Genomic DNA, 27,819 nt, shown 5'->3' on the forward strand with positions numbered 1-27,819 from the left:
GGTACACTGTAAAAAGGCACCATTTTGAGAGGTGACACAAAAATGTGCTCCGAAAAGAGCAAATGCATTTCTCAAAACTCAACAAAATCACATAATGGAGGCTGGGAAGAAAATGTCGGAACAAAAAAAGTGCACATCGAAGACAAAGTAGAAAACAGTGCATCAAACCGGCATTGATTTAGCAGGGTAAAATAACTTTTAAAAATTAGTTCAGGTTGTCTGTTTACTGCTCCATATCTTGCCTGTCATTTACATGGTTGCTTTCATATTACTTGAGGCCCCGGGGCTACGGACGTTTTGGAGGCCGTCCCATCTCTTCACAGTATGCCACGGCGACTTTAATTCAGAATCATCAATGGACAGCGACAAATATAAAATAAAGTGCCCTAATAATCAGCAAACAGAACATGAAAGTCATCATTATAAGACAATACATCAACACAAAGTTAGGTTACTGAGCCAAGTAGTCCTGTGTGCACAGCGGCAACACAAGAAGATCTTTTCAATTAAAAACCCACAAACATCACAGGCAAAGAGACGCTATAAATTTGAAGGTTTTAACCTAAAATTATGCAATTTTGTGTGCCAAGTGTGTAGGAGAACTACGGTGAAAGGCTCTCTCAAGAGCCAGTGTTTGGTTTCTCTGTTCTGGGCTACTGTAGAAACATGGCGGAGCAACATGTCGGACTCCGTGAGGAGGACTATGCAGATATGAAGGGCTCATTCTAAGCTAACGAAAACACAACAATTCTTAGTTTCAGGTGATTATACACTAAAGAAAACATTCTTATTAATATTATATTCCATTTCTACTAATAGATCCCCCGAAATGCTACACACCGTTCCTTTAAATGAAAAATGCTAAATTTTTCTCCTTATTCTCACTAATTAACATTTCTTTGAAGGTTTTCTATTGTAAAAATGAAATTAGAGAAAGTTCTTTCTACCATTATTTTCAGATTATTGATATTAAATACAGACAGATTTTCAGGTAAAAATGTTTTAGTGAAGATAATCTAAGCTGGAGATTTCAACACAGAGCTGGCTGAGGTGTCACCTGAGATGCGATTGAAAGCTCTCAATCAATAGTAAGGGGACCCTTGAGCTTAGATTCTCTTCACCACATATCAGGAATGAACATCCATGCACATGTTAGCAAATATTCTTTACGCCAAATATCTAAAATAACAATTTTCCAACCAATTCTGCAAATCAAACAACTTTGACTTTTATTCAATCCATGTAAGGACATCAGAGAAGCATTTGAAACAAACAAGAACATGGTATTAATCCAGTGCAGTTAAGATATGACTTTTTTTTTCAACTGTCAGCTGGTTCATAAATGTTTTACCTCCATGTGAGATAAGGCCTCAACTGTCTCAGACTGTGGTGACTCTCATGACCAGCTCTCGTGTGCTATTGCTGGGTTGGCTGCGGGCCTCCGGCTGCCTGAGGTGGCTGAGGAGGTGGAGGATGTTGTAGGGACAGTGTTGGTCCGGCACTGCGCTGCCGCTGTTGGGGTCCACTTGTGTTCCCAGTCCTCCTGCGGCCGTCACCGAGGTCGTAGAAGTGGAGCCATCGGCTGTGGAGGCTACCACCATCAGCGACGAAGTGGAGGTGGACACTCCTACCCCAGTCTGATAACCTGGGCTGGGCTGAGACAGAGTCCTTTCCACGGTGTTGTTCTTCAGGTCATCGCAGTCCATAGACTTACTATAATTCAGTACCTTCCACTGCTGGTTCACGGCCTGCCAGCGGTGGAAGATACGAAACACAGAAGGTCCCTCGTGGACGATTAGTGCTGTGGAGATCAGAGCATCAATTAGACAATGTCACTGTCGGGCAGCAGTCTTAATGACACCGCACAGTGATATATATCTCTGCAGTGGTACACTCACTGTGTTAAAGCCTGCAGGAAGTATTAGCTGTGGGAATAGCGGAACAAAACAACTCATCTTTAAAGAATCTCACCACTACCCTGCCTGAGATATGATATTTATTTCTTAGAAAAATTGTAGACATGGCACAATTTACGACACAGCAGTACTCACCACTTTTGGATTTAAGTTAGCAAAAATGATGCATCTGTTCTCTGGGGTTGTTCGATAACATCTTATCAAGGTTTAAAATTGCTTATTGATTCATGCTCATTGAACTCAGTATCTGGAAAATTGAAATCAATCAGTAACAAGAGATGGTTGGATTTTACTGCATTTTTTTTTCTCATTTTAAAGTCATGTAGAGGGAAATACTGTATGAATGGGATGTTTTGTACCATCATCATAAAACTATAATGTCTTTTATTACAGTTATGGTACAATATTACCCTCTGATGTAAGAAGTTAAATACCGCTCTCTGCCGCAGCAGTCTGCTAAAATTGGACACTTAATAACTCCCAACCTCTTCTATATTTACAGAGTTTATAGATACAATCCTGTCTCTCTTCTTCAGCTCTGCTTCTCTCCCACTCCACTTTGTGGATATGTGAAAGTCAGGTCTTTGTGTCTGCCAGGTGACAAGTTAATCTCTGTAAAGTGCAGAGTTAATGACTTCACAGTCAATCCTCGCCACCAAACCGGAGACAATCAATCTCCTCTTCCTCTTATCCTGCTGTCTACTGCAGTGGCAGTTAGAGTTTTCTTAATGTGAAATGCCATCACACAGTGATCCAAAAGAGCTCCGGAGGGAGACGCTAAATCACGAGTAAGGGTAAGCCAATCAGAGGCAGAGTAGTACGGGAGTGCGTTCACCATAACAGGAAAAACATATCACGAGAATGACAGCAGGCTTAAAGGAGCAATATGTGGCACTGACAGCTAGCGTTTAAAATGGGTACTGCAGTCCAAATTCAAAACATCGGAGCTGTTGTCTGTCCGCTCCTCCGGTGTGACTGATAGCAGTTTTGTTAGCTTGCTTCTATGGCTGCAGAAGGCTGTTTGCGTGCCAATTTGTTTTTATATGTGGCTACGGGGTGTTGAAATGGGGAGTGGACGGAATCATACCGGCCGAAACAAAAACAGACATTCTGGACCAGAATGGAGATTTCAAAGGAGAACATACTGGCTGTAGCATTGTTGTCAGAGAAGCCTGTATAGCCAGTATAGCATGTTTCCTTAATCTCTGAGGACATGTAATGGTCATTTTATGATTTATTACAGTAAATATGTTACATATTGGTCCTTTAAAGGGGATGTTACAAGTTTGTATTTGGACACTCATCCAAATCCAGAAGACGGTTAAAAGTTCTTCGATGCACCTTTTTTTCTGTTGTATGATATCAGCGCACGATGGTCGTCAAAGATTGCCTGAATTTGGCGTTGCAGTTTTTATAATAGAGTGAAACATATTTTAATATATACCATGTAAACCACTCCAGTTGCTGCAAAAACTGAATGTTTAATGTTCAAAAGTTTAATTTATGTTTAATTAATCAAATAAGCTTTGACTGAGCACTTTAATATACTAAGTGTAATATAGCAAATAGTACAAACATATTAATAAAAGTGGCCAAGCAACCATGTGTGCAATACAAATATAAGCCAGAGTAACATGGAAAGACTCCACATATTGATATTGATATGAAGTAATATTGATTGTCAATAGTGTAAACTGTTCACGCCACAGCCGGCGGGAATAATTATAGACTCTACTGAAAACCTTTGACGTTATGTTTGCTTTGCCTGCTGAATACATAATGTACCAGACTGGACACACTAAATATCATTCTCAGTCTTGAAATGCAAACATCAATTCCAAGAGGAATTATGAGGATTCAATAATATTAAACAAGTAATAAACCAATGTGAAATGTAGATCCTCACCGATGCAGACAATATCCATGAAGCCGTACATGCCGTAGCAGATCTGGAAAAGCAGATCTTGTCGCTGCCAGCGGGCTGACGGGCTGAAAGACGACCACACCAGCCAGGAGATACTGGCCATCAGGAACAGGGAGCCCAAGATGGCGGCTGCTATCTGCACTTTCTCTATCACTGTCAAGGAGATGGCCTGCCACTGCAGGAAGACACACACCACAGTACAGCTCTTTGTATTACATACATTCACATTATAACTTAACCTGGCTGATAATCAGAAAACTTTTCCTCTAAAAGGGAATGCTGCCATGGGGAGCGAGACGGCAGGCAGGTATATATGCAAAACATTTGAATTATTTATATCTGTCATTTTGTTAAGCATTTCTATGTCCACTCACAAACGCCCCTATCATATCATTAAAGTCTAAAACTGAGAGACTGCTTTCATTTTTATTTGAATTTCTCGGTTTATGATCGGAGTATAACTACAGCTGCAGTCAAGACAGCTTAATTCCTGAAAATGGTGTTTTGTCCCACATAAATTTTGATATGAAAACAAAAAATGCATCCAAATGAGTCCCAGAGGAGAAGGGCCGTGAGCTATCTACCCGTATGCCCATAATCCCCGACAATTCTCCTAATGACATGGCAAAACGTCAGGGCAAAACAGAAATTTTAGTACTCAGTGTTTTGAGTTTTTCATCTGACTGCTAACTTGCCAAAACCTCCTTTTTCCAAGAACCTACAATATTGTGGTCATGATCGCCAACTCATAAATATTTTCACACACAGTGATAAAATCTTGGCTTCTCATCCAGCTCTTTTCCTGTTAAATGTCTACAGCGCTGCCCTTTACACCTACAGCTCACCTGCAGTGGGTTCTTGGTGCTGATGGCAATGACCTGATATTTGTAGTAGCAGAGCTCACAGGCCCAGGAACCTCTCTCGCTGATCCATTTGATGAGGCAGGGATGGTGGGTGCAGCGTACTGACCCATTGCACCGACACGGGCTCAGGAGCTCACCCTGTGGGAGAGAGTTCATCAATAACCAGGACAAGAGTTTTTCATAATTCAGTTCATTTAAATGCAATCCTATTTTTACTTTCAGTGGATATCTTGTTCAGACAATCTGTGCTGCTGCTGAAGGAACATGAATCTCGCTACCTGTGCAGTGATGTGATGTAAATGAAGTCTTGCACTGATACTGGGTTATTGGCTATTATTGGTCATTGGCTATTGCTCTTTCAAAATGAAAAGGCGAGATTCAGCCGTGGCATAGCCTATTTCTCGCTTAAAATGTTTTCAGAAGTAGATTTTGGTGGATGGTTTAGATGGAATAACAGAAAGTTTACGAGCAGGCCACCGTGTTGTTTCCTGTTTGAAACAGCAAGCAGAATACCAGGGAGCAATCAGGTGCATTCAATGATAGAGTACATCACCGCTTGAACGACCAGTTGAGTGGAGCAGCGCGTCCCCTAGTGTCCTCGCCGGACCTGGTGGACATGTACCGCTGGATTTAACATTATAGACCATTGACTATTTGTATAACAATTTAGCCACAAATTCACAGACTGACCATACACGGTCCAGCCATATACTCGGCTTTGACCAAATCTTGTTCAGTAGAAGCATACTGAACGCAACGAACTGCCGCACACAACAACAAGAAGAAAATTGCTAAACTTTTCTGCCTCATAATACTGGACTCGACCTTAAGAGCGGCCTGAGTAGTGCTTTGTGATTCATAAGAAATATCTCCCTGTAACAATCATTGACCGGCTGATAATCCTTTGTTTTCTCATCGTATTTACTCCCCACAGAGAACCCTTTAACATGCAGTGTACTGCAGGTTACACTATACATACATTTATATTTCTTTTCAGTTCTTTGTGCTGGCTTATTGATTTTCTGAGAGCTTTGCATGCAGTCAGGCAAGCATGCACACACACACACACACACAGAGAGAAAGAGAGAGAGTACACAGCACTGCGCAGTTATATTATAGCGGAACACCAGTTCAGGTGTGAAATGAAAGAGCTTTGCCTCACACAAAGTTGACAGGCAAAATGCTTGATTACTAGTACAGTTGAAAGGTAGAGGATTAGTCACTGAGGCTTTTATCAAAGAGCAAAGCCCAACAAAGCTGCAAAATACTGCCCTAAATGTACACTGTTACTGCAGCTGTCACATATACATATTCCTTTGTAGTTGTAAATATGGGAACTTCAGAAGAAATATAGAAAAACACACACTTAATTTTCTCCTTTACTCTTCCTTCCTTCACTTTCTGCTCTCAGTGCCTTCCTTCTCTGTCTGGACCTGATCTTTCTTAAAGGGAAAATATATAATCTTGTGTCTGGCTGTCCTGCATTTATCTAGTATTCATTTGGTATAGTTAATGTGAAAAGATATGGTTACTTGTCATACTGGTCATCTTGAAATGACTGAGCCCAGTCAGTCAGTCAGTCAGTCAGGATGTTAGTATAATTTCAAGTCCCCTACGTCAGCCTGGTGACTACATATGACTGATTTCACTGAAAGGCAGATGTACTATTCTTGTATAGTGCGGTTAACCTCTTGCAGTAGACACGATCTTAAAGAGATAGTTTAAGTATCTGAAAGAAAACCAGACCTTCACTTCAGCACCTCAGAAGTTGGAGTAAAGATCTGTTTTAGAAGCATTTGAGCAGGGCAATACCATCAATTTACTCCTAAAGAGGTGCTCAGCGCTAGACTTGTGAACTCTTGAACCATGTGAATATTTAGCAAAGCGTTACTGAAAAGGAGCATTTCACCGCTGTCAGGTGAAAGAGATTTAGCACCCTTATCTTTAACTTGACCAACATGTTTTTTCAGCTTCTCCGGTGGGGCTTGACAGGTTTTCAAATAAACCATTCTGCACTCTGAAACCCATCAGCTAAAGTGATAATTAGAAATTCAGTAAATTTGGCATCATGAGGTTTTCACTTAGCAGCAATATGTGCTCAGTCTAACCAGCCATTATTCTTATGTCGTATTCAGCCCGAGGAACAATTGAGAGATTTATAATCTCTCACCCTGGGCCCCAAGCTCATTAAAATACATTACTAGCCTTGTCATATTGGATATAGATGATAACCCAAAAGATGTAGGCCTGCCACCCTGACCTGCAGTTAAAGATACTTGGATCTATAAAATTCAAAGCAGGACCTTCTTGTATAGATGTTTTAATCTTAATGGGACTGAACAAAAAGCCTGTATAGTGAATGAAAAAATAAATTAGCCAACCCTCTCTGCTGCAAGAAAGCTGTCCACCTTTCTAAGCTGAGGCATTCAATTCCTAAGCCAAGGTATTGTTAATTCAATATTAAATACCCCCTGTCCCCGTCTGCCATGAACATGGCATAAAGACGGTGGGAAGAAATGCAAAACGCAGTGAGTTTCCAAATTATTTCTCCTCTGCATCGTTGTGCTGACATCTCTGACAGACGGAGCAGCACCCTGGTCGAGGAGAAGGGAGGGAAAAGCAGGGAGTTAGAGGAGAAAAGGCCCATCTACAGATGGCCAGGGTGGGAGTGTATTGGCAGGAGCACCAGAACACTTCTGCCGTGTCCAGTGGGACTCAGACCGCTCACTGTGACTGGCCTGATTGCAGCCAAGAGCTGAAACCTAGATCACTCCGGCACAACTGAGGCTGGAGAGAGAGCAAGAGAGACTGATAACAAATGTGGCATTACAGCCCACACATACAGAAAGTGATAACTAAATGTCCTTTTGTTGATCAAACAGCAATGATCATTCAAAAAAAAAAAACACAATAGAACAATGTATTAAAAAGATGATAGGTCTGATAGCTTTGGCCGTGTTATTCCATTTCTCCGTGCTGCATGATCCTAAAAACATCTTAGTGCACCTAATTTTCTCATTATAAAATTGGATCCACTCCCAATGTATATAATGACATGAAACTAAATTAGAGATGGCTATTTACATTTCTTAAGGGTCTGGAATCGATGCAAGTGAACTCTATTAACTCTAGGCGAAGGGAAATTGTGGTATAATAAACTAGCTCCAAATGACATTCAGGCCACAAGCTTGACCTTTAATAAGTACCTGCAATACTGCAGGCATTTGAAAAGCTTTAACCATATTCAACAAGTCAGAGGGAAAAGAATAACTGAAAGATTAAATTAAAGGTCATATTATTTCACATTTATTTACCTGTAATGACTGGTCACTCATTGCTTATTTTACAGGAATCATTAAGCCTACAGTGACAGCTAATGGCTCTTTAAAAGTAACAGTCGGTTTGTACGTTTGTGCTATTGTGTGACTTTTGTGAAACCGAAATAACCAAAGTCACACAATAACACACACACAAGCTAACCAACCAAGGCAGCGGTAGACCAGCAACCCACAATTTCTGCAACGTAAAATTACAGGTTTTTTTCAATGGAGTCTGGTGGCTTTGGTGAGAACATAGATGGATACAACGGCTTCCGTTCCCCGCCGGAAAGGGCTGTCTGACGGCAAGGTAAAGCAGTGAAAATATTCTAAATATAGCACACACTTAAACGTTTTTTTTTGATGGGCCTTTCTTTTAGGTGGCTAAAATACGTTTTGCTGCCGGCCCCGTCCATAGCCGTACATTGCTTTGCTTCCGTGCTGTAACTCCTGTCTGCTTCTCCAAGTTGGAGACTTGCTGACCATCGTCTACTGTAGGTAATACACTCACTGACTATGGATAAGTACCTCATACAACCCCACTTCAAAACACCCGAACTATCCCTTTAAGTTTATGAATTCACAGTGCCTGCCTAGACCCATTGCCAAACAAATGGCAGAGGAACCGTCTTATGTACATATGATGGAGTACAGAGAGCGTAATGCCTCGGCACCGTGGGACTATATAGAAAGAATGATGCTAACTTGACCCCTCAAGGCTTCTCATTGTGTCTCAGAAAAACAAGCTGTGTGAGTGCATCATCTGCGTTATGATTTAGGAGGGAAAGCCAACATTTTTTCTAAGCAGCAGGGACTCACATATTCTCAACATGCAGCTGAAGTGAGGACAGGACAGTAGAAGCATCGGCCCCAAAGGGCACTTCAATGTAATAGTGCATGACATTTCAGGAAAAGGATCCCTCACACGCAGATATATCCCATTACTTTTCATTCTTTGTATATTACTTTTTATAAGTTTGTGCACTACATGACCATTTCCGAAAAATCTCTATGATCTGAAGATATAGCAGAGAAATTGCTTATGCTTTGAAGGACGAGGTCAGGTCAAGTCTGAAAGCACAATCTTGAATGAAGTAAACACTCCATACAAGCAAACCAGAGCCCCCTGTAAAGGTTCTCGCTGACCTTTAGCTGAATAGAACCGATAATGGATTGAATATGTCTCAGGTTAGCTGTATATAAAAGAATACATGAATAACCTGGGGTATTGAGGTAAAAGATTCATGCATTTGTGACATTGACTCAGCTGTTTATTACATTGTTTGTGTCTGGGAATGTAATTTAACTCCAACAGAAGTAGTCTAGCTTAAAGTATTTGGTCAAGGTTTCTTAAAAGAAAACTCATGTCACTGAAAGAGTTATTGGTCTCTGGAATCATTCCTTCACCCTGAAGATATCCACTCATTGTGTGAATATAATGTAGGTGATGGGAGACAAAACACAGAATTTTTGTTTGGTGCTATCAAGTGGGTATTATCCAAATAAAAATTAATAGTATAGTATGTCGAAAAATGGCATAAAAAGTCATAGAATGCCTTAAAAAAGTCATGAAAAAAAGTCATAGTATAGTATGTCATAAAAAGTCACAGTATGGTATTTCATAAAAGTCATAGTATAGTATGTCATAAAAAGTCACAGTATGGTATTTCATAAAAAGTCATAGTATAGTATGGCGAAAAATGTTGTAACAAATTCCCTATTTGTGTTTCCTCGTACAGTGTTTCCTTGGTGAATTGTTGTGAAGTAGTAGTAACATAAAGAGGGAATACCGTACTAAAAAGACTTTGGAAGATGACTTGATTTTGCTTGCCTGCTGAAGGGATAGCTTCATGGCCAGTATGGGCGAAGAGGAATGATTACAGTGACCAATAACTTTCAATGGGCATGCAATATCATATCACATATTGTATTAAGACAGATTTGGAAAGAAAGATGCAAACCTATCCTAAAAAACAACAGGACTTTGGTTGTGAATCAGAAAGGGCACCTCAAAGAAAATGGCACCAAAAACACTGACAGAAATTCGATTACACAGACTTATTACATCGCTTGGTGTCATATTAAATCAGAGTACAATCATTTTTCAATGGTTGCCTGTGTCAGACACTCAAGGCCCTTCTCTAGTGGGATGCTTGAGGAGAGCAATGTCTCTCGCTCCCTTCTTTACTCCGTCTTGAGTATCTCAGCCTTGGGGATGGAAGTGTTTTTGAGGTGGATTGTCAGATCAGATACTGGCTGCCTCGGTGTATGTGACATCCTGGAGGCTACGGGAGAACAGAGGATAACTAATGTGCCCACTGCCTCTATCACACAGTGACACACGGACAGTCAACTCATCTCTTTTCAAATGGAGCCTCATTCTCCTTGTACCCCATTTACACCTCAGCAGATCCATATCTGGACTTCACCCAAACCAACAGCAGAGCTGACAGGAAAAGGAAGGCCGGTGATAGATAAGAACTTGCATAATGATAAGACGGCATGAAATCAAGTGCTATTGACTAGCTGCAATGTCTCGAGGAAGCGTCGATGGGATGAGTTGGAGGAGGCCATGGGAAACACTGCAAATTTCGAAGGCGGTACTTTGTATGCACTGCAGAGTGTGCTGACTATCTGGAGTTTTTTTAAAAAAAACAAAGATGAGGCGTTGTCTTCCAATCCCACAACTAGACCCTATGTCAGTAATAATTACAAAGTCTGTGCTCAGAGGTGGAATGATGCACAGAATTGCTGTTGGGGTAATTAGTTGATGAAACATAAAGAGATTATATACACAGCGCAATGACCATGAAATGATACAGTAAATCTGCTGCTTGGACAAATAAAAAGCAACCACGACTACAGACTGATGGATAAAAAACTTATGTTCTACACCTCAGTTATCTTGCTTAACACTTTTTGTAATCTCCCTACCTCCATTACCAATTGGTGAGGTGTGACATATTCGTCAATGTGGTCTCAAAGGCTCTGTCAAACAGTGTAACTAATGTGTCTGCAAATTGCTAAGTGCTTGCTTCTCTGATATAATTTAATATTATTTATTGCGACACACCTTAGCCCTCTTCTTTCAGATTTTTCCCCTACTGATTGATGTAGTGTGACATTATCATCAATATGGCCGCAAAGACGGAGGCACGCAGTGTGAAGGCTCTTCCCTCCTGTTCTGTGCACATTCTTCTTCTTTTTTTTTTTTTTAAGCTGTTTCCAGGTGGTGCATGTGAGCAGCAGAGTGAGTGGTATTATTTGCTTTTTTCATGCATGTAATGCTTCGATGTGAATTCACAGTGTTTGGCTATAATGGCGTTGTTACTGCATCTCTGTGTATTCTCCACACTTGTCAGCCATGGGGACAAGGTCTTTCATTATCCTCCCACTGCTACAGCGGTCTTTTTAAGCCACGCAAAACAAAAGGATGAGTGCTGGATGCAGTGGGATCCCTGCTCAGAGGACTCTCAGACTGTGTGAATGCCCTAATAAGACACTGGGAGAGGGTTTTCTCACTGGAAAAAAAAGCTTGACCACCATGTAATAGAAAGCCTGTATTTAACTATGGGTGTAGGAACATATCGATACATATGAGTATCGTAACATTATGTTGCACTATACTGTATTGATTCTCCAAAACACTATTGATTTTGATTAACCTCTTAAAACTCTGATCTTTCGATGGTTGTATCGGGCTCAGTTTTAAAGCTAGAGTGAAGTTACTGGTATCATATAAAACTAGAAAACCTAAGGAATCCATTGGTATCAACCATGTCAAGAAGGAGGCTAACTAACGTTCCAAAGTTACGCAAAATGTTTCGCAAGGAAAAACTTGCATGGCGATTTTCAAAGGGGTACGTTGGCATCTGACCTCAAGATATGTGAATGAAAATGGGTTCTGTGTGTACCAACAAGTCTCCCCTTTACAGACATGCCCACTTTATGATAATCACATGCAGTTTGGGGCAAAAATCATGCAGTTTTTTATTAACCCAGCATAAATGTCTTATTTTTGCCTATTCTAAAATGGTATATAATGGTGTGTTCTTTATACTATGACAGCTTTCCTAAAATTAAATAAAAGAAATCGCAATATATCACCTTGCTTACAGTATGGCAATATATAGAATTGTTACCCCTGTATCATGATGCGTATCGTATCGCCAGATTCTTGCCAATACACAGCCCTATAGGTAACAGAGACTCTGCCAGGAAGGGTGATTTTTGGATCTAAATGGTCACCTAGTCTGGTCTATACTTAACTTTATGCTCCTTGGAGAGCAACTAATTCCAACTAAATATAACAGATTTCGCAGTGAAGGTGTGTGTAGTAATTATGTCATGGATCACTTCCTACATGACATAAACATCTCAACCTGAGGCACCACAGGCCAGAGAGCATCTCCACTCACAGAGCACCTCTGGTTTCACAACAGCTTCTTCCCAGCTACAATAAGGACACAAATACCCCACACCTCACCTCCATACCATTATTGACACACAGTACACCTGAACTGAATAGACTGTAATGCTATGCAATATGCTGCCTTCCACTGTGTAATTGTCTGAAATATATTAATTATTAATTTTTTTAAATATTTTATGAGAGTTACAAGTTCTTTTAACATGGTCATGGAGCATATATACTGTATATTTGCAAATAAAACTCTTGAATCTTGAATCTTATTTTAACATTTAAACATTTATGGGTAACAACAGATTTCACTAAGACTTCACAGAGAAGGTGTGTGTAGTAATTATTTCATGGACCACTACATGACATAAATATCTGATTTTTGGATCTAAATGGTCACCTAGTCTGGTCTATAGATAACGTTTTGCTCCTTGGAGAGCAACTAATTCCAACTAACAGATTTCACTAAGATTTCACAGAGAAGGTGTGTGTAGTAATTATTTCATGGATCACTTCCTACATGACATAAATATCTGATTTTTGGATCTAAATGGTCACCTAGTCTTGTTTATTTTAGGAGCATTTGTTTTTTAGACCAAATAGACATGGTGACTAATATTGTTATTTATGTGTAAAAGTGTATATTTATTTTATGGCCTCAGTGCAATAGTAGCAAAGATTGCACTTTTGCAAAAGGTGAATACAGAGTAAGGACAATCCATATATTCATTCTTGTTTCTTGTCAGCTGTACAATGGAAATTAACTGTATGCTCCTTGGAGAGCAACTAATTCCAACTAAATATAACAGATTTCACAGAGAAGGTGTGTGTAGTAATTATGTCATGGATCACTTTCTACATGATATAAACATCTTATTTTAACATTCAAACATTTATGGGGTAAAAAACATCTTGACTCACGTATTCTGGTCCTTGGAAGCAGATCCTGCACAAGGGAGTCCTGAAGCCACTTTCCGAGTAGCTGGTGAGAGAGTACCTCTCCTCCAGCTTGCTCTTTGAGCAGTCATCGGAGGAGCTGCTGCAGCCTCGCAGGGCCGAGGACAGCTCTGCAGCATCCACCCAGCCAGGTCGCTCTCCGTCCGGTGGCCCGGTAGCCTCCTCTGCTGCTGCTGCTGCAGGTGGTGGTGCAACCCGGTCTCCTGCGTGCTGCTGCTGCTGCTGCTGCTGGTGGCTCCGCGTCAACGTGTTGTTGTTGTCCGGAACGGCGACGCCTGTTTCATGGCTTTGGACGCTCATGGGGGTCAGAGGAGGCAGCGGTGTCTGAGGTGCAGGTGGCCCGAGAAGGAGCACCCTCAGGTCACCCAGCAGGACGCAGCAGCGGCTCTTCAGCATGCCCTGGCTGCGCAGCATCTAGAGGCTGGATCCGGATACTCACAGCACCATGCAAAGGTGCTGGAAGACAACAGCATGCAGCATGGGATAGTGCAGGGGGTGCGTTTTCCAGTTGTGGGGTTTTAAAACAGCCTTTTAGTGATATATTCTAATCGAAAGTCTTTTTTTACTGTCTTCCCACGAGAATGTAAATCCAAAAGGCAAATAAATCCCATCGATGCAAACAAGTGTCTGAAGCCATTAAGTTCAATAAATTGAAACAAGCTAAAAGAGGAAAGCCAAATGTTAGATTGATGGGAATATGCATTCAAGTAATAAGGCTCAAGAGTCCACTGTCATTTCATGGCCTTAATGGTCTCTGCCTGCTTCTGTACAACATAAACTATCTAGACAGGCTTCTCCCTCCAGATTCAGATTCACAGAGTGCACAAACCAAAATCTGCCTTTTGGTACAATGGACTGATGCAGACACAGACATAACAAGCGCTCATTCTTTACATATTCAGGAGACACATTTTTAAATCATCAGAGCTCAGATTATATGTCGATGTCTTTTCAAAAGCAAATCAAGTCTATCGATGGCGTGCCATGAAGCGAAATCTTGTCTTACCTGGCGAGCTATTGCTATACGACTCACAGTTTTTTTTTCTCTCCTGCCAGACTGCAGGTCGCTGACAAGTCTGCGTGAAGCTTACATCCCCAATTATCGCATTTCCAAGCTTATTATGTTGAAATCCCCTCCGTTAAAATCCAACACGACTATCGGACTGTCCTGCTCTGGGTGAAAGCATCCGTAGCCCCGGATCCTCCCGTGATCATTGGCTGCTGAATCGGTGCTGCAGCTTCAGCACCATGATTCCTGGGACAGCTCCCAGACGCCACACGTCACCACCGCACAGTGATGCAAGCAGCCAAGTCATACAACTGAGACATATAGGAATATATATGCATATAGGAAAAATGGTTGGTTACTACTTTTAACCTATCGTTATAGAAGGAAATATTAAGTTAAAGGTCACATTCATGTTTTTTTTTCTTCCAAAGAAGGACATGTTTACTACACTGTTAAGAATTTCCCAGTAAAATAACAGTAAAGAACTGGCAGCAGGGTTGCCTTTATGTTACTGTAAAATTAACATTATTATACTGTCGCTGAAATTTACAGCTTTAAACTGTTAATGGAAAATACAGTTTGAACAGTTTTTTTTTATTAATTTCACAGTATTTGACAGTTTATTTACTGTTTAAAGATACATTATATAGCTGTTTTCACCTTTCTTTTACATTATCTTACTGATTTGTTTTAATGCACTATTTAGGTTGTATTTTGTACATACATTTTAATAAACATTATTTTGTGCCTAGATGAATAGACTTAGCAGGTTACAGACATAGGAATAGTCACACTAAATACAATTAAAGGCACTTGTTAGGAAAAAGGCTATAGTAGACTTGTTGACACTTTTCCCAAAATGTCTGTCTATAGCTGGCTACAAGTACAGAACGCAAACCATAACAACATGTGAGTGAAGAACAGTAAAGCTAACCACTGATTTTCCAATCATGTACAATGTACAAGCCTCACATGAGCAGATCAGGTCCCAGAATTTAAAAAATACTGCATGAAACTGTTACTGATGATACTTTAGACAGTTGATCAGCAGTAAAGTGATGTTTTTTAAGAATGCATTATAGTTCAGTTAAAAAACGGCCTATGAGCGTAATTTAACAGGTTTTCTTTTGTATTAACAGTAAAGCACTGTTTTTAGCAATAATTTCTGTTCCATAATGCAAAACATGTTAGTAAAAAGGCAGTAAAAAAGTTAGTATTGCAAAGTACAAAGTACAAAAAAATATACCAGATATAAAAATACAAGGAGATGAAGAAAACTGTTAAAAAGTGAATATAGTGCAGGGTAACAGCTGTGATACAGGACTATTAAAAAAAGTGAATATAGTGCAGAAGAGACTGTTAAAAATGAGTATAGTATATGATTACACTATGGTAGCTAATTAAAACTAGCTACCATAGTGTAAAAATACACAATTAGCTAACCTAAAGGTAAAAAACATTCTAATATTTATCCATCCAATGAATTGCTAAGACTGAGATTTAATGTTGATTACAATAACTGCAACTTTTGTGAGACTGAGATTGAAACTACTGATCATCTGTTTTTCCACTGTATATATTCATCAGGACTGGCTGTCAACCAAAATCCAACTACTTGCTCCTCTCACAAGAGAAAATATTGTGTTTGGTATTAAATTGAAGGACATTAAGAGTGACTTGATATTGAACAATATGATACTGCTGGCAATTTTTTTCATCCATGCATCCAAATGGAGGAAAATGAAACCGCTATTTTCCGTTTTCAAAAGCAACCTTGTGGACAATCATGTCAGTGCTTTAAGACTAATGAAAGGACAACATGCTAAGTGTCTCCTCAGAGCTTATGAAGAACTGAACATATATGATGATGACCCCTAGAGCTACTATGGAAGAGTGCAGTCTTATTATTATTATTTATTTATGCATTTCTTTTTTTTATTCCTTTAATTATTTTCTACCCTCTTTTATTTTTTGTTATTATATTATTTTTTTTATAATTTAAGTTATCTTTCCTATCCAATTGTGACTTGTATGTTAGGAGTATTGAGTTTAGATTACAATGTCTTGATGTTTGTAAATTAATTATCTTCATTAAAACCATTGATTCAAAGGGGAAATAGTTTGCTTGCAATAAAGTGGCTGGCTAGTCAGGGCAGCTGTTTGTCCTGATTGAATAATTGAAATTAACACACCTGCTAGATAGTTAGCTAATTAAAACTAGTTTAAAAATACACAATTAGTTAACTTACAAGTAAAAAACATTGATTCAAAGGGGAAATAGTTTGCTTACTTTTGCTTTCAAGCTAACTTATTAAAGATACCTCCCCGGGTTACATAAAGACGGATTTTCTCAACACAACAAAGTAGAAATTAAAGCAAATAACATGAAATAGCTTACCTGTTTATCTTCTTTTTGCTATTTCTCTTCGTCACTAAGCAACCGCCTCCTCCACGTGTCTTCTTGTTTTTCTACGTCACTTCCTGCGCGGCAGACACTGAACCAGCTAGCTAGTTAGCACTTTGACAACTAGCTTCACATGTTTCATCCTGCTTCTTCGTTTATACAAACTTTACCATATTTTGCCAACTTCAAGATCACATTCGTGGCCACCTGCTCTTCCATGAATGACTGAATGAATGCTCACTTTATGTCTAAAACCGCTGTCGATATGTATTGCTATGCTTATGTTGTTGCTAAGTGTTACTGTCGCCGTTAGCAACAGTTAGCATCCTGGTAGTCCAGGTAACCAGATGTTTTGGCTGATAATCCTCTGAGTTTGTGTGTTAGCATTTAGTTGCAGCTCCATCATGTCTAATCAACTGACTGCAGAACAGCAGCGACAGATTGAGGAGAATAGACGGAGGGCTTTGGAGAGAAGAGCCCAAAGACTTGGACAGACAATCAGCAGCAACACCTCAGCAGGCTTCAGCAGTACTTCTTCAGTGCAGCAGGTACAGCCCTCTAAACGCACTGCTGCCTCGGATCCTGCTACCCTGGCTCACCACAGCTCAGCTCCTGCACCAAAACGTTTTGTTCCTCCCTTCAAAAAGGACTTCAATGACTATAATCAAGGCCCAAAGCATCAGCAGTCACCTAGCACTGGCAACCAGAGTACTCTGTATAACTCTTCTTCTACAAGACAGGTGAGTTTTATTCAATCATTTATTGTTTTGGAGGAAAAAATAACTTTTCCTAAAAGTTCACTGCAAAAGAAAATAACAGTACCAGTTTTACTTGGGAAAGGAGAAGGAAAAGCGGTGATTAAAAGGAAAGGAGTGGAGATATGGCAGAAAAAGATGTGAGGAGGAACCAGAAAAGAGTGACAAGTGTGGGGATTGTGATGTTCAAGAAAATGTGCAGCATATCCTAATTCATTGTAAAAAGTACGAGGCTGAAAGACAAAGATTACAGGATCAAGTCAGAGAGGAGGGACGGGATTGGGATTTGATGGGGATACTGGGAACAGAGGTTGAGGGGGTTGAAAGCACCAGGAAGGCATTATTAATGTTCTATTAATGTTCTTAAGAGACACAGGATTAGTGGGTAGAATTTAAGAGTAGCAGTTATGTGTAAAATTACATGATGTTACACACTCTTGTACAGTAGGTGGCTGTATGCACATTAAAGTTGTTTGCGATCCGCCAGAAACCGAGAGAAGAAAACCTTTCCCTAATTCCTTGTAACGTCTTTCCCTGCAGATACAAGTTATTGACCCACTTCCTCAGCCAAGAAGTCAACATGTGAGCAGCCCTGTCATGTCAAGCGGAGGAAGCTTTGGTGTGAAGCCAGCTCATCCCAAACCTAACTTCACCTCGAATAGCTCTGGTGGTGCAGTCGGCACATTCTACAAGCAAACTAGTAAACCTGCCCAAAGTCCTGCGGCACAGCTTCCCTCCAGTTCATCAACTTTGAATGCTGTACCTGCAAAAAAGCCTGCCATCTCCGTAAGAGGAAGATGTGTAGCTCACACAGAGGGCCGCTTCAGAGTAGAAGTGGGCTACCACGCAGAGCTCATTGCTGTTTTCAAATCCATCCCCTCAAAGAACTATGGTAAGTATCTGCCAGCACAGCTGGGCTGTTTTTTAGCTGAGTCTGGATGCTCAGTGCTTTTCGTAGCCCCATATTCAAAGACCAACAGGACAACAAAAACTGTTAATTTTCTCAAGCTGATTGAGTTGCTTCACGTATATGCCTCATACCAAATTAAACTAACCCTCAACAGACGATATAGATTATGCACCATTATGCGCCAGATAGATCTGTGTATCAAACCTCAATCGTTTTTGAGTCCTGACTTACTGTATTGTGTTCTGTAGCAGCAGCAGGTATTGCAATTTCAAATAATACCCAGCCTTAGTGCCACAATGTTTCCAGCAGAAGCCAGGTACACAAATCTTTCATCCTAACCAGCATCAATTTTCTAAATAGGAATACCAACTTTCAAAATGTAGTGAATCTGTACCATATGTCTGGTTTTGTATGTTCATCTCAATGTCTGCACTGTCTTTTAGAATAATAAAGTATTCTGCTCTGCCTTAGACCCTGCCACAAAGATGTGGAACTTCAGTCTGGAGGACTATCGACAGCTAAGTATGAACATCAGGGAAATATTCATGGCAACATGCACTCCTAAATTAAAGGCATGACAGAGTATTGGTCTTCTTTGGGCTGCTGCTGCATCTCCTCTGTCTTTACCCTGTGTTGTTGCAGCGGAGGAAGCAGCTGCTATTGCTTCTGTGTCTTTGAGGCCTCTGGAGGGAATGGAGGCATTGGACGTTGCAGAAGCCCCCAGCCGAGCTCGTGACGGTGTGGCACTGGGGGCGCTGCTGAAGTTGTGCAACGGCTGGCAGAAACCTGGAGCCAGTCTGCAGGGCCACTGCGTCCTGGTGTCTCCGACTAAGTTTGAGGTCGACGTCGGTTACAATGTCGATGTCATTGCAGCATTCAAGCAGATGCCAACCAAGAACTATGGTAACAGTGGAATTATGCAATTAATATACTTTTGCTGTCTTCTTCTTCGTCAATCTTTTAATGTTGTATTTGCATTTTACGACTTCTGATACAAGATGATGATGTGTTATTTTGTTGTTGTGTGGCAGACACGAAAACGAGAAAGTGGAGCTTTTCACTTCAGGATTACAAGAGACTCTGTGAGTAACAACATTTGCTTTATTTAGCTGGTTTATCTCTGCGGTCCTGTTTGTCTCTGTTACATTTGCCATCTTGTCTGACCGTGCTGTGTTCCATACCCAGTGGATCTCCTCAGTGGGATAGCAGCAGTGGAGGTGGAGCCTCTGCCCAGGGCGGTAGTCCAGGCTTTCTCTGCCAGGTTTGACGGGACCGAAGCCAGGTCTTTAGACGTCCCTGAGGCAGACCTCTCCAGCATCGACTCCTCGCTCACCTGCAGCCTCATGCCCTTCCAGAGGGAGGGAGTCAAGTAGGTGCCTTTGGACAGCCATCTTTCTGCACATAGCCAATAACTCAATACCAGGGGAAAGCTATTCATCTATAATTTGCTCAGTCTTGTGCAAATGAAGAGATACTTATCATAATAAGCCAATATTTCTGTGCCATTCCTCTGCGACTTCACTTTTAAAGGGTTTGGATCAGTATGACGTCGACTCATTGTCCCGCTGTAGCTTTTAATTTTAGCATATCTTGGTGTCCCTGTAGTTTTGCAGTGTCTAAACAAGGCCGCCTCCTCCTGGCTGATGACATGGGCCTGGGAAAGACGGTGCAGGCCATCTGTATAGCAGCCTATTACAGGAAAGAGTGGCCCGTGCTGGTGGTGGCTCCCTCCTCTGTGCGATTCACCTGGGCCGAGGTAAAAAAAAAACAATTCTGCAGTTTTAGAAGAAAAGTGGTTAATTACTTAGTTGGTGTTAGAGTTTATCACTTTGTTTCCATTTAATGGCTCATTGTTGGTCTGCATTAAGACAGCAGCCACCCTGTTAATTTACAGCTTTTCTCAATCGCTTTAGTACATTTCTCAAATCATCTTTAACATTTGCAAAGCAATAAGTGCATTTCTCGAAACTATTCGTGCAAACAGTACCACACAATGGATTACCTGCAAAAGCTTGTAACTTGCTCAAAATCCTCTGTTTATCTTTCAAAAGTAAATATCAATGAACATGTCAGTGCCTTCAGAATTACAAGTCCTTGTGTCATTGTTAACAAACAAGATCGTCAAAATGCTTCACCATGTTGCCAATATAACAGTGTACTTTGTAAGTATTTTCCGATGTAAACTATAGATAAGGTTTTGATGTCAATGATTGAAAATGCATAAGGCTGCACTTTGTCTGTATGTCATATATCAATTTCAACAGTACAAAGATACGTATTATTGTATGTGGGAGATTGATTGCAAGAGATTGGACAGGATTCACATTTACGCCTTTACTGTTTATACTGTAATTTGTTGACAGAACATGTCATTGCAATACATAGTTTTGAGAATTTCAGTTCTAATCTGAGAAATGTACCAAAGCGACTGAGAAAAACTGTAACACAAAGGTAGACTGGTCTTTAACCACAAGGCCATTATGATGCCCCCACACTTGGCATCATTGAAATGTTAGCACCTCTTTGTCCCCATTTTTCCGTCTACAATTTCAATACTTTCTAATTTCATCTCAGGTGTCTCTTTTCTCTGAGTGTTTGTCTCGTGTTCTGTAGCATCTATTCTCTGCTTAACTCAGCAGCAGCATTACCAGGCTGCACATTTTCAGAAGAGCTTTACTTGGCCTTCTGTCTATTGACAAGACAAGACAGTCTGCTCTCTAAATAGATATCTTGGATCAAACACAGTCCCCCAATCAGAAGTTGGAATCGCCAAGGAGGGTTTAGTCACAGGATGTCGACCCATTAAAGGACATGGCTCTTATCTGCACTGTTAGTCTTGTGCATTTGGTCTAATCTAGTGCAAAACGTGGGAGCCATAACTTGTGAGCTTAAGCCAGGTTGACAGGCGAATGGAGAGCAAGTAAGTGAACTGTCAGAAACATTTGGGCCACAGGGGACATTTTTCTGAACTACATGTTTGGTTGTTCCTAAATAGGGAACACTGTGATAGTAGTTAGAATGAATTATTAGTGATGAGTAACATTCAAACTAGCTGTCAGTCACAAAATTATTATTGAATGTTTCTATGGTGTTCATTCATGTTCATGTTCAGAGTCTGACTAGGGTAAAAGTACAGCCTGAAAACCAGTACTGTTATTCTGAGGAGGTTTGTTTCACCCTGCGTCTCAGACATGAGTGTCTGTATTACCTGCTGCAGGCCTTCAGACGCTGGCTCCCCTCCCTGAGTCCTGACAGCATCAACGTGGCAGTGAAGGCCAAAGACAATCTTCGGTCCGGTTTGATCAATATCGTCAGCTACGACCTGTTGAACAGGATGGACAAGCAGCTGCCAGGAAACCCCTTCAATGTTCTCATCATGGTTAGCACTGATTGAACTGTGCAGTATTTAGAAATGGCTGTTTCCACTTCAAAACATATGCTCATTTTTTTTGCTCTTTAAAAACAATTACTGATAAGATTTTGTCATTCTGTGCAGGATGAATCCCACTTTCTGAAGAACATGAAGACCGCCCGTTGTAAAGCAGCCTTACCTCTGCTGAAGGTGCTTATTCTTCTTCTCTCTTACATTTAATGTTTCAATTGGATTATGGTTTATGTATGTTTGAAATTAATCAAAAAATGAACCCTTAATCCATCCCAAAGTAAAGAAAAGGACTGCTACACTACCAATATTCAACATTCAACATATGTGAATAAACGTCTTTTATATGGTCAGTATTACTGATCTTCTATCTTTGGGTCTAATATTTCAAGTTGGAATACAAGATCTTTTTTTTATTTAAACATCTGCCACAGGCTCTGATAGGATCCCTGTACTAATGCACAGTTCTCCTTGTGTCACTGTATTAGAGAGAAATCATCGTTTTGCCTATGTAGTGTACTGAATATGTATAATCCCCGGTAACATAGATCCAGCTGAAGCCAAAACATTGCAGCATTTGGCTCGTGGTTGGGTTTAATTTCTTGCTTTGTCAGCTAGACTCTCTCAGCGGTGCTCTGATCAGAGTTGTTTTTCCATCCTTAGGCAGCAAAGAGAGTGATTCTTCTGTCTGGGACCCCTGCCATGTCCAGACCCTCTGAGCTCTACACCCAGATCCTGGCTGTCAGACCTACGCTCTTCCCTCGCTTCCATGAGTTCGGGATGCGCTACTGCGGTGCCACACAGGTAGCTTAAGCTGTCCAAGTGTGACCCTTAATACTGCTGAGCTGTAATTGGCTGTAATTCTAAGACACCTCAGAGAACCTAGAGGGCTTTCGGTGTGGGATTAGTGAATAGTTATTTATCTGACTCACTTACATCCATAGGCTGCAGTTCCTTGAATGGGATATACAGTTTGTGCACTGGGGTGAGAAAATTTGACGGGTCTGCTGAGAACAACAGGATTATAAAGATGGAATTAGTGCGCTTTAAAGCCAGTGTGCGTTGGGTTGTTTACGTTAAAACTGTTTTTTATGTGTCAGTGGATTCTTCTACTGTGATTTTTTTTGTCTCCACTTTCTCCTTTTGTTAGTCTACTATTGGCACTTAATCTCCTTTAATTAATTTTAGTGGGTTCAAGTAGGGAACACGCTGCATGATTTAAGAGCCAATTACATCCTTAATTTGGTCATGATGACTCATTTTGAAGATTGTGGAGATTTTACTCTGCTCTCTAAAATTTCGTTTTTTTCCACCATTGACGTCGCATAGCATGGCTTTTGCATCCTGAAAGAGACTCAGAACAGCTGGAGCTGAAATCTGATCTTTTCAGTCTTCTAGTTAGTCTCTGGCTTGACTTGCATTAAAACTAATCCCTGTGTATGATTTAAAATGAACCTTAACATTGGACAAGGGTCTGGCTACCTGCTCTTGAGGTTTAATTTGCCTCCATATCTTTTGTCTCTATTCCTTCTTCCCATCATCCCCTATTCTTCTCTTAATTTTCTTCTCAATCCCCGTCCTCTACAGTCGACTTGGGGGTGGGACTACTCGGGCTCATCCAACCTCGGGGAGTTGAAGCTGTTGCTGGAGGAGAGTCTGATGTTGCGCCGCCTCAAGTGTGACGTCCTCTCCCAGCTTCCTTCTAAACAACGCAAGGTTGTCACAGTGACTATAGATGGTATCAGCACACGCGTAAAAGCTGCTCTGTCAGCTGCTGCCAAGCAGTTGGCCAACGGAAACCGCAATGTAAGTTACAAATGTCTCTGGAAAAAATAGAAAAGTGACAGAATTTGACATTTTTGAAATAGAAGTATTCACAAACCTTAAGAAACCAGGCTCTTCCCATCTTAGAAATTAACACAAAATTAATCAATCCTTCAAAAAATGGTCAAATTGGAAGAAATAACACATTGGAAGAAATAAAATAACTTAAAATGCAGCCAACTACATTACAGTTTTTTCAGAAACACTGAGTTCTTTTGCAACAATTACAGAAAACGGTAAGATCCTGAGATGTCATGAAAGTTTCTTTATAATCCATCTCTACCAGATGATTTTTAAATGTCAGAGTTGGCTGAAAATAGCATATTCTGACCTGCAAATTATTCAATACCCAAACCAAATGAAGTCTCTGTGATTAAAAAGGCATCGTAGTTAAGGAAACATTTCAAAAACCCTTGTTTAGCCCAAGAAAATTACATGAATTGGTTCTGCCCTTTTCATATGAAGGAGTCCGCAAACACGCACAAGTGCTTTTAAACTGACCCAGAATACTCCAGCAAATCTTTTTTTAAGAGTATTTATACGCTCTGATGGGAGTGAGTGGCTTTGCCTGATTGTTCGTTATCTCACTGCTCCTCAGAGTAATGTCAGTCTTATCAAATCATCAATCAGGATCTCCTGTCAGTTCTTATCTGATGCTGTTCCTTATCTCTTTTTCAGAAAGTGGAAGAGAAGGAAGCCCTCCTCGTCTTTTATAACCACACAGCTGAAGCCAAGCTGCAAGCCATTATGTAAGTACAGACCCTCTAATGGTCGGGGATCAGTAAGTCGAATCCGCTTAGATGTGATGAGCACTGAGATTAAAATGTAAAATGAAACCGAACTGCACTGGATTTGAGATAACTTGAGAAGTTTTTCAAAGAAAGCAGTGAAATATTCAGTCCTCGTGAGTATTTATTAACAGTTGAGAACTCTGTTGTTTCTGTCACTGCCAGGGAGTACATCACAGACATGCTGGAGTGTGGGAGGGAGAAGTTTCTAGTGTTCGCCCATCATAGGCTAGTCCTTGATCATATCTCCACCGAACTGGGAAAAAAGGTGAGTAAAATGTGCAGATACAAGACTGCACAAAAGCCTTATATGCAAAGAAATATAATCTGGTTTAAAAGAGTGAATTTTGACTTTTTCAACTTGACTGATTCTTTCGTGGGAGTTAAAGTCCACTCTTTGGTCAACTTTCATCAGTAGCTGCAGGGAACAAGTGTAGGCAGCACATTTGAGCTTAGTACTACTACTACTATGACTTATCATTGTTCTAACCTTAACAAAGAAGGGTTGTTGATTTGTATTAGTCCGCTACCTATACCCATCCTGGCCTTTAATTTCTCCTACAGAATGTCAGTTTCATCCGTATTGACGGGTCCACTCCTTCAGCTGAACGACAGCAGCTGTGTGACACGTTCCAGTACTCAACCAACACCTGCGTGGCTATACTGTCCATCACTGCAGCTAACATGGGCATCACCCTGCACGCTGCCGACCTGGTGATCTTCGCTGAGCTTTTCTGGAACCCCGGGGTGAGCCATGGAAAGTTATTACTACAAAATACGGTGTACTCATCGTGACTGCTTTATTAAAAATGCATTTTATTTTGTAGTACTTTCATTTTGTATTCAATTTTGGTTGCAGCTCGACTCATCTTTTAACCTCTTTTAGCTCACTTTTGGTTTTAGGCCCACATTTTTACAAAATGATTCAGTCAGACACTCCTTAGTCAAACTGTGTAGGCAGCTGTTTCCAGCAAAAAAGCTGTGGTAAACCCATTTTAAGCTATCTGCCAACACCAAATGACAGACGGAGAAGGAGTGGAGTGGCTGGTGAAGAAAGTAAAACATGTAGCAGCTAAACAGCCAGATATTTTTCTCAGGAGTTGGGGGAGACCTAAAGAGAGCTTAAAGACTTGCATTCTTCAGGTGGCCAAATTAATGAGTCAATTTAGAGTCTTCTAGTTACATAAATTGGCAATGTTTTGCCAACATGTTGACCATTGCATTTTTATAACACAGTAATATGGTGTATTTTTGTAGGTCAGTGTGTTTTGATGTTTATCTGCCCTCCAGTGGCCAACATCAAAGCTGCGCACCTGCAGCGTCTCACCTGTATAACGTTTAGTAGTGAATCTAACTATAAAACAAGGAATCTCTGTATGTATGTGGGTGTGTCCTTCGCATATCTTAAGAAACGTTCATTTGATCTACTTCACACTTGCCGGGTGTATTGCTGGGGACCCAAGGACGTGCAGTGTCGAAGTTGGTGCACTTTTTTGACACGCGACACGTTCAATATTAATAAACTTTGAATAAACAAGCGCTCTGTGCAGCATGTCGTCCGCAGCAGGCCTTTTACAGGCCGCGGCTCATTGACTGCAGTTCACTTTTGCTGCTGGATGCTGGATATACCAACGTTACAACTGAACTCTGCTTTACTTGTCAGAGTCAACGAGTGATGAACGGTTCTCGACAACGCTGCAAGCAGCAATACTGGGAGACAAGCAATCAGTCCGTTCTGAACCGCCATGCCCCGAACAGGCACTGCACTAGTTGTAGAAAAGTTTGCTAGAAGGCAGGAAGAGAGGGAACAATGGAGGATAGTACTGTCCTTGTTCATATCATGGATGTATAAAGAGAGCTGGATACAGCGTTGAAGGGCTTCAAAGCCTGCTTCCTGGGGGCTTGGTTCATATGCGTAAACTGGGACCTAGTTTAACTTTTTTTGGCAGCTATTTTCCATCCAGGCATTATGGGAATTCCCCACACTCATTCCTTGTTTATGCTAACAGTGGAGTTTGCAGTGACAAAGATGTGACACGGATCACAGTACAGTCAAATAGGGCATTCTAAAATTGGGGAGTAAAGGGGAACAAATCCGCAAAAAAAAAAGCTTGATTCATGATGAACCTATTCCTGTACTCAACCTGACCGCTGTGCCAGTAACCACAGCTTCAGCTCCAGGAGGAATCTTAATAGTGCTTTAATTTCAACTGCTGGCAGAAGCAAGAATAATGACTTTACATTTTATTGATATTTTTCCTCGAGCAGAGCACTCGTCGAATAAATCAATGACGGCAGGAAACATATGCTCTTTTTTTTTTTCAGATTCTCGTTCAGGCAGAGGATAGGGTGCACCGCATTGGACAAACCAGCAATGTGAACATTCACTACCTGGTTGCCAAGGGAACTTCTGATGATCACCTGTGGTATGTGCCAATCAGTGGGCAGTATGACCCAATTACACCGATAATCAAACTGTGTTTTTAAAGTCTTTTTCCTCCCATTTTCATCAGACTTCCACTACTGAGCCAAAGCAAACAGTGAAACAGTAGTGGGTCAAGTTAATGTGGGTTGTCTGATATTGTGACAAGCAGTGAATTGAATTGTATCTGCTCAATTATAATAATGTATCTCTTTATTGATCCAGGCCAATGATCCAGGAAAAAATGAATGTCTTGGAGCAAGTGGGTCTGTCGGAGTCAAACCTCTCAGACAAAGCAGTGAACGCCAGCTTCCACTCTAAGGTAAGCTCTGCATCTGTATATAAATACATGTATAATCCTGTTCACAGTTTTTAAATAGCATTCACACATAGGTGAAACACATTTACATGAGGCTACACAGTACAACAGAGCTTACCTAGCTAGATCAAAAACGGTGTCTGTAGATTCAGTGATGAACCTGATTATTTGGATTTGTTCAGGACCCTAACCAGAAGAGCATCATGGAGATGTTCCAGAGGTCTTTCACTGCGGATGACGACATAGACGAAGCCATCTTACTGGAGGCTGCAAACGACTGGGAGGACACCCCGCCTGAAAACACTTCTGGTCAACACCACGGCGTGGTCGAACAAAGCTCCGGCAAACGGAGCATCAAAGACTTTTTCAGCAGATGAGATGACTCTAAACCTTTCTGTGTTGACAAATTATATTAACATCACTATGTTTTGCTAAGTCGCCGTTTCTAGCTTATCATCATGACTGATGTGAACTTTTGTTTTGTAAAACTTAACAAATGCTTCAGTGATCTTTAATAGATGTAAAATAATCAAAATTAACCTTTATATTTTTTGCTAATAAGAGAAAATAAATAAATAAATGTCTGACTCAAGGTTGTTTTATATGTAA

The 27,819-nt window shown here is 40.7% G+C and overlaps 2 protein-coding genes across 5 annotated transcripts; one reads left to right on the forward strand and one right to left on the reverse strand.

Moving 5' to 3' along the window:
• Nucleotides 1-1,203: 1,203 nt before the first annotated feature.
• On the reverse strand, nucleotides 1,204-16,938 carry marchf4 (membrane associated ring-CH-type finger 4). 3 transcript variants are annotated; one of them, XM_037789675.1, is made up of 5 exons: nucleotides 16,805-16,938; nucleotides 13,362-13,853; nucleotides 4,686-4,841; nucleotides 3,823-4,015; nucleotides 1,204-1,801 (listed from the first exon to the last, which is right to left on the reverse strand). In XM_037789675.1, the coding sequence occupies exons 2-5, from the start codon at nucleotides 13,809-13,811 to the stop codon at nucleotides 1,380-1,382; spliced, it is 1,221 nt and encodes a 406-aa protein (XP_037645603.1). In that variant the 5' UTR covers nucleotides 13,812-13,853; nucleotides 16,805-16,938; the 3' UTR covers nucleotides 1,204-1,379. The 3 variants fall into 3 exon arrangements, with proteins under 3 accessions (XP_037645603.1, XP_037645604.1, XP_037645601.1); XM_037789676.1 differs by lacking the exon at nucleotides 16,805-16,938 and adding an exon at nucleotides 14,404-14,916; XM_037789673.1 differs by lacking the exon at nucleotides 16,805-16,938 and adding an exon at nucleotides 14,404-14,915 and having other exon boundaries at nucleotides 13,362-14,057.
• Nucleotides 16,939-17,007: 69 nt separating this feature from the next.
• On the forward strand, nucleotides 17,008-27,802 carry smarcal1 (SWI/SNF related, matrix associated, actin dependent regulator of chromatin, subfamily a-like 1). 2 transcript variants are annotated; one of them, XM_037789666.1, is made up of 18 exons: nucleotides 17,008-17,149; nucleotides 17,237-17,550; nucleotides 18,106-18,457; nucleotides 18,947-18,997; nucleotides 19,118-19,378; nucleotides 19,507-19,557; nucleotides 19,661-19,844; nucleotides 20,081-20,231; nucleotides 21,693-21,854; nucleotides 21,972-22,037; nucleotides 22,521-22,661; nucleotides 23,445-23,663; nucleotides 24,360-24,430; nucleotides 24,635-24,737; nucleotides 25,034-25,216; nucleotides 26,795-26,895; nucleotides 27,117-27,213; nucleotides 27,393-27,802. In XM_037789666.1, exons 3-18 carry the CDS (start codon nucleotides 18,163-18,165, stop codon nucleotides 27,585-27,587), a joined length of 2,331 nt encoding a protein of 776 aa, XP_037645594.1. In that variant the 5' UTR covers nucleotides 17,008-17,149; nucleotides 17,237-17,550; nucleotides 18,106-18,162; the 3' UTR covers nucleotides 27,588-27,802. The 2 variants fall into 2 exon arrangements, with proteins under 2 accessions (XP_037645594.1, XP_037645593.1); XM_037789665.1 differs by having other exon boundaries at nucleotides 17,055-17,550.
• Nucleotides 27,803-27,819: the final 17 nt, after the last annotated feature.

This window comes from Sebastes umbrosus, chromosome 13 (assembly GCF_015220745.1).
Source record: "Sebastes umbrosus isolate fSebUmb1 chromosome 13, fSebUmb1.pri, whole genome shotgun sequence".
Classification (NCBI taxonomy): Eukaryota; Metazoa; Chordata; class Actinopteri; order Perciformes; family Sebastidae; genus Sebastes; species Sebastes umbrosus.